The sequence below is a fragment of the Cryptomeria japonica genome, chromosome 10 (assembly GCF_030272615.1).
Source record: "Cryptomeria japonica chromosome 10, Sugi_1.0, whole genome shotgun sequence".
NCBI lineage: Eukaryota > Viridiplantae > Streptophyta > Pinopsida > Cupressales > Cupressaceae > Cryptomeria > Cryptomeria japonica.
The window spans coordinates 192467497-192473404 of NC_081414.1; the positions used below are offsets into that span (position 1 = coordinate 192467497).

A 5908-nucleotide genomic window follows, 5' to 3' on the forward strand; every position below is an offset into this window, starting at 1 on the left:
AATAGAATTAAGTAGCCGCATGAGAACATGATGTTATACAGATATTAGATATGGATGGATATTTTCAACTGAAAAAGCTTTCAATAATTAATAGAAAATGGAATTAAGCAGCCGCATGAGAACATGATGTTATACAGATATTAGATATCCATGGATATTTTCAACTGAAAAAGCATTCAATGATTAACAGAAAATAGAATTAAGCAGCCACATGAGAACATGATGTTATACAGATATTAGATATGGATGGATATTTTCAACTGAAAAAGCTTTCAATAATTAACATTAGTTATTTCTGACAGTTCTGGAAACCAGAGTAAATGGTGGCTATGTTGGCTTGAAAAGACATTACATTTGTCATTTACATATTGCTGAATTATGCAAGCAAACTATGGTTAGCACATAACATCAGAAACTTTTATGATAAATATTTAACTCCATTTGGATTGAGGCTATTTTTAGCATCAGGAGGCCATTACTGGTTGAAGAGGATTCTTAATTGTTGATAAAAATATCATATCATTCGAACAAATAAACAATCAAACCAAGGAGAATTCATATCTCATCTTGTTCATTACAGCTTGGCCTAAATAATCTTGCCCCAACTTGCATAGTTTTTATTGTCTTTTTCAGTCTTCTTTCACTTGGCTTTTTTCCAGAGATTGGACGAGGTTTTCAAAATAATTGGCAGTCACTTTTGTGAGGGTAAGAAGCCTGATACGAAATTCAGTAAATTCTTCTGGAGGCTTCTGGCTTGAAATAAAAGCCTGCAACTCTTCCTCAACACACTGATGAAGTCGTTCTAAAGATGACTCAGCAAAAGCTTGGCAGTGCTCAAACAAAATCTTGTGGGAATTTTCATCTTGAGATAGATAATATCCATAAGCATATGTCCACTTGAGCACACGCCTGCATTCAACAATCTGAAGCCATGCATCTATCACAAATTTAAGATGCAACTCAGTTAAGCATTGTATGTTACCCAGCTCTTTGATCTGAAGATCCTGAACATGCTTCAAATCTGACAGTGCTTTTTCCCTAGATCTTTCATGGGCTGCCCATCGTTCAAAATAATGACTGTATCTGTCTAAGGATTGTTTAATGGCATCTCTCTCTTCTCTCCTTATTTTCTCTTCCTCTGATTCAAATTCCTCATTAGCAACTGTCTCTGTCCCCTGTTCACCATCTTCAAATCTGTTGCAAGCATAATTATTAGAGTGGACCTTCCAATCCCCAAGGCATATCCAGCAAAATTCATAGAAGCAGGGAGCCACACATGTCATATGCATGCAACCCTGATTTTTTTCAATTGCACGGCCACATTTTGGGCAGGGCTTTGTATTAACTATTTTCCAATTTTCTGTTTCTCCATTGTCTCTGTTCTTGAAGGTCCATTTTCTAACAGTATCACAGTCAACAGGACGATGCATCTCCTCTGAGCAGCTCCAGCAAAAATTATAAGAGCATTTGCAGGTGACATCATAGCATTGGCTGATTCCATCCTGCAATTCCACAGCATACTCACACTCAGGAGCAGGGCACCATTTGATTCTTTTGTTTTCCTCAACATAAGATCTAACAAGAAATTGCCCATATTTTGTTCTGTCCTGTTCCTCTGTAATCAAACAGAGCACAGTGTCTTCGCCCACAGCCGCCCCACATTTTGGCTCGGGACATCTCAAACTGAGGCACCCAATTCCATTTTCCCTAATTGAGATCTGAATGTAGTTCACCCAACAGGGCTTACAGAAATAATGGGCACAAGCAAGGGCCTTCATTTCAGTAATGAAGTGGGCATCCATGCAGATCGAACAGTATAACTTCTCATCAGCTCTGAGCTGTTTTACTGGAGCCTTGTCAAACAGCCCTGAATCTTTTCGCACTTTCTGCTCGTTGTAAAACCATTGTTCCACCAAATTTGTAATGCTCCAATTGAATTGTTGCAGGAGAATCCTTGACTCTGCTTGAGATAAACAGCAAAGGGATGAAACAGTCTCCATGGCCTTCTCCTGTTCTTCACGGATGTCTTGAAAGCTCAAAACTCTGTAGCAGTTGATGCCATTGTTCTTTTCTTCCTTTTTGGGTGAGGAGCTTTCCTCTTCAGAACATTCCAAAAACTCTTCGGTATCAGAGTAATCCTCTGATTCGTACTCCATTTTACCGTCGAAGAATCCTGTGATTCGTACTGTATTTTGCGAGCGCCTTCTCTGTAATCTATAGCTTTCCTTGTAATTGAACTGTTTTTTATGAGAATTTAAACCCGTCCGAGGAAAATCAATTATGGACACATGATGAATTATAGGGCCGACTTATTTGTTCGACAAAAAGTACGTCTTCAAATTCAATCAAAAACACACCTTTTATAAAGTTGATTTTATTAATAATTTATTATTAATCTTTATTTAGAAGATTTTTTTAATAGGTATATTAAATTTTAGATTTCAAAGTTATATTATTAGTTTCTAGTAAGCCACTGCATTCATTTAATTCTATTTTTTCAACTAGTTTAGCCAATCCACATTTAGAATTAAAAAATTTTAACAAAAAATCTAAATCTATAGTTCACATTTATTCTATATTTTACAAAATTATAAAAATATCATTTTTATACTTGCTGTAGTATTCACTAAAGTGGTTTAATCAATAAGTAGGAGCAAATTTTTAGGAATAATAGTTTTTTTAGGTTTGTTTATGGATTTCCTTCTATTTTAAAAAAACTGAAATATCTATTTTAAATATTTTTTTTGGTTTTTTATTATTTATAGTGTTGTAAATAAAATATATTTTTTTTAAATGTAAGGGGTTGAGATTAACTGGTTAAAACAATTGGGTTCTCATTGTGGAGACCCAAGTTCAATTCCCAATATGGACATCTAAAATGAATGGCTTTGGCTACCAAAAAATGTTTGTTTTTTTTTTTTCCAAATAAACGTATAAATTTTAATAATTCTATTTATCTAAAAATATAGATAATAAAACCAATTATAAGGACTTGATTTGGTTTAAATTAAATTAAATACAAGTATTTATATTTATATTAAAAAAATAAACACAATTATTATATGTATTCTTATAATTATATTTTATATATTTTTTTGAAATCATTCTATTTTTTAATACTTTTTGAAAGTCATAAAGTTTTTAAATCATTTGAATATATACAAAATAATTTTTAATCGTAAATTTAAATATTTTTCATTAAGTTATTCAAAAAATATTTATTTTCACTTTTATAATTATTAATAGTTATTTTATTAAAGCAATTATAATTAATATTACATAAATATAAAAATAATATAATATTTCATTACAAATTAATAATTAAATTTGAGATTAATGCTACATAGAAATAGAATTGTACTTAGAAGTAGTTAAAATATTTATTACTAATGCCAAATTTATAATAATCTTAATCATAACTCTTATAATACTTAATTACGGTTTAATTCTAGCCTAAGGTGTGCACAGAACCAATTGAAAAAGAAAAAACCACAATTATAGTTAAGTTAGACACTATAAAATATCCAATGATCTGATCTAAATAATGCAAGGACATACCCTAACTAACTACATAATGTATCATTCAAGATACGATAACTCTTAAGGATATTGGTGTTTCTAATTTATTAATTATATTTTTTAGGTACATGTTTTATTAATATTTTAGTTTTAATAAATTAAGAAAAATAGATTTATTTTTATTTAATTTTTTTAATTTAAAATATTTTTATTTATTATAAATTTTTAAAATTATTATTTTTACTAATATTTGGATTTTTCATATATTTTGAATTTTCATTTAGTCTATTTTATTTTATTTTATTTTTTAGATTTAAGCTTGAAATTTTTATTTAATTATTTATGTCATTTTATGAATTTACAAATAATAATTACAAGTTATTAGAATTAATTTAATTTATAATTATTTATCTTATTAAATTTTAATTTACTGTAGAATAGTTATATTTTGAATTTTTATTTTAATTTATATAGTATATTTACTTTATCTCTCCATCGCTCTCTATCTTCCTCTCTGTCTCCCTCTCCATCTCCACATTCCTTTATCTCTCTCTCCTATCTCCATCTCCTTACCCCCCTCTCTCTCCCTCTCCCTATCTCTCCTTTCTATGTTATTCCCTCTTTCTATATCTCTTTGTTTCTCTATCCTCTATATATTTCTCTCTAAATTATGCTCACACAATCCTTGTAACTTCTCCCCATCTCTATCTCAATATCTCCCACACTTTCACACACACACACACACACACCTTGTTTCTCCCTCCCTATCTCTATCTCTATCTCCCCCCTCTCTCTTCTTCTCTCTATTACCTCTTTTAGCTCTCTCTTGCTCCCTTTAGCCTTATCTTCCCATCTCTCTCTCTCTCTCTCTCTCTCTCTCTCTCTCTCTCTCTCTCTCTCTCTCTCTCTCTCTCTCTCTACATATCTCTTGTACAATATGTCTTTTTCTATAGTTCATCTACATCTCTCTCTAGCTAGTCTATCTATCAATTTTTATACATATATCTCTATCTCTCTCCTTGTCTATCTCTTTCTATCTATAGTTTCCTCTATCTATATCAATACCCCCTCACTCTCTCCATTTGGGCCAATCCCTCTCTTTATCTTACCATCCTCTCTCTCTCTCTCTCTCTCTCTCTCTCTCTCTCTCTCTCTTTATATATATATATATATATATATATATATATATATATATCATCTCTCCCTCTTCCTTTATATATCTCTCCATCTCTTCCTCTTTGTCTCTCCCTCTCTATCTCCTCTCTTTCTATCTTCTTTATCTTTTCCTCTCCCTTTCTCCATCCTTTTTCCCTCCTCTTGTTCTCTATTTTCATCTCTCTCCCTAGTCTCTAAACATGTCTCCTATCCATCCATCTCTCTCTCATTCTCCCTCTTTTTGGACTTTTATATCATTATCTCATTTCCTCTCTATATCTATCTCTCCCTATCACTTCTTTCATCTAAATTCTTCTATCTCTATCTCCCTCTACCATTATATCTCTCCCTCTATCTATATATCACTTCCTATCTCTATCTTTATCTTTCCATATCTTCATCTCTCTCCAACTATTTATTTTTCTCTTCGACATCTATATATTCCTCTCCCCTCTCTCTCCGTCTCTTTCATATCTCTCTTCATCTCTCCATTTTCCTCTCCCCATTCTCCATCTCTATCTTCGATTCCATCTATATCTCCATCTTCTTCTCTATCTATTTATCTATCTCTATATCTATCTCTTTACCCATCTCTCTCTCACTCTTACCCCTCTATATATACCTCTTTCTAGCCCTATCTCAACCTCTCTCACATGCTCACCCTATTGCAAACATGACATGAGCATGTTTCTAATAAAACTTGATTATCTTCTTAATTCAAAGGTTTCATTTCAGTTATGATTGAGTCCTTATAAGTGGATGCATAGTTTATTTTGAGTTATCACCTCTCAATTAAGTCCTTTGTTGCACAAACAACATCATGGCCAAAAATTGACCTCATGAACTTATTGGCCATATGATGGAATTGATTGTGTTGCATTGATGTTTTGTCATTGATGTCAACACTTGTTGTTATGGTTGTTTACTGACTTCTGGTAGAAGAATTGGATTGGGAAGATTATCAGTTGATTATCACCGGTATGATCTGGATGATGATATAATTTTGTATGGTTGGTTCTTATGCTTCTGAAGCATGTTTCAGTCAGTTGGTATTGACTTGGTGATCGGATGTTATCTTATATTCTAGTAAGCCTGCTTTATTGGTATAGTAAGTGTTTCACCGGCAAAGCTTTATTGAAGATCTTTGATGTAATGCATAAGTGGTGTTGATATAGCTTCTAGAAGGGATTTAGGATGTTGATGGTGATTGTGTTTGTGCCTTGACTGATTAGTG

The 5908-nt window shown here is 32.1% G+C and overlaps 1 protein-coding gene across 1 annotated transcript; it reads right to left on the minus strand.

Moving 5' to 3' along the window:
- Window positions 1–482: 482 nt before the first annotated feature.
- On the minus strand, window positions 483–2308 carry LOC131079210 (probable E3 ubiquitin-protein ligase ARI8). Its single transcript, XM_058017113.2, has one exon. The coding sequence runs from the start codon at window positions 2154–2156 to the stop codon at window positions 630–632; it is 1527 nt and encodes a 508-aa protein (XP_057873096.1). The 5' UTR covers window positions 2157–2308; the 3' UTR covers window positions 483–629.
- Window positions 2309–5908: the final 3600 nt, after the last annotated feature.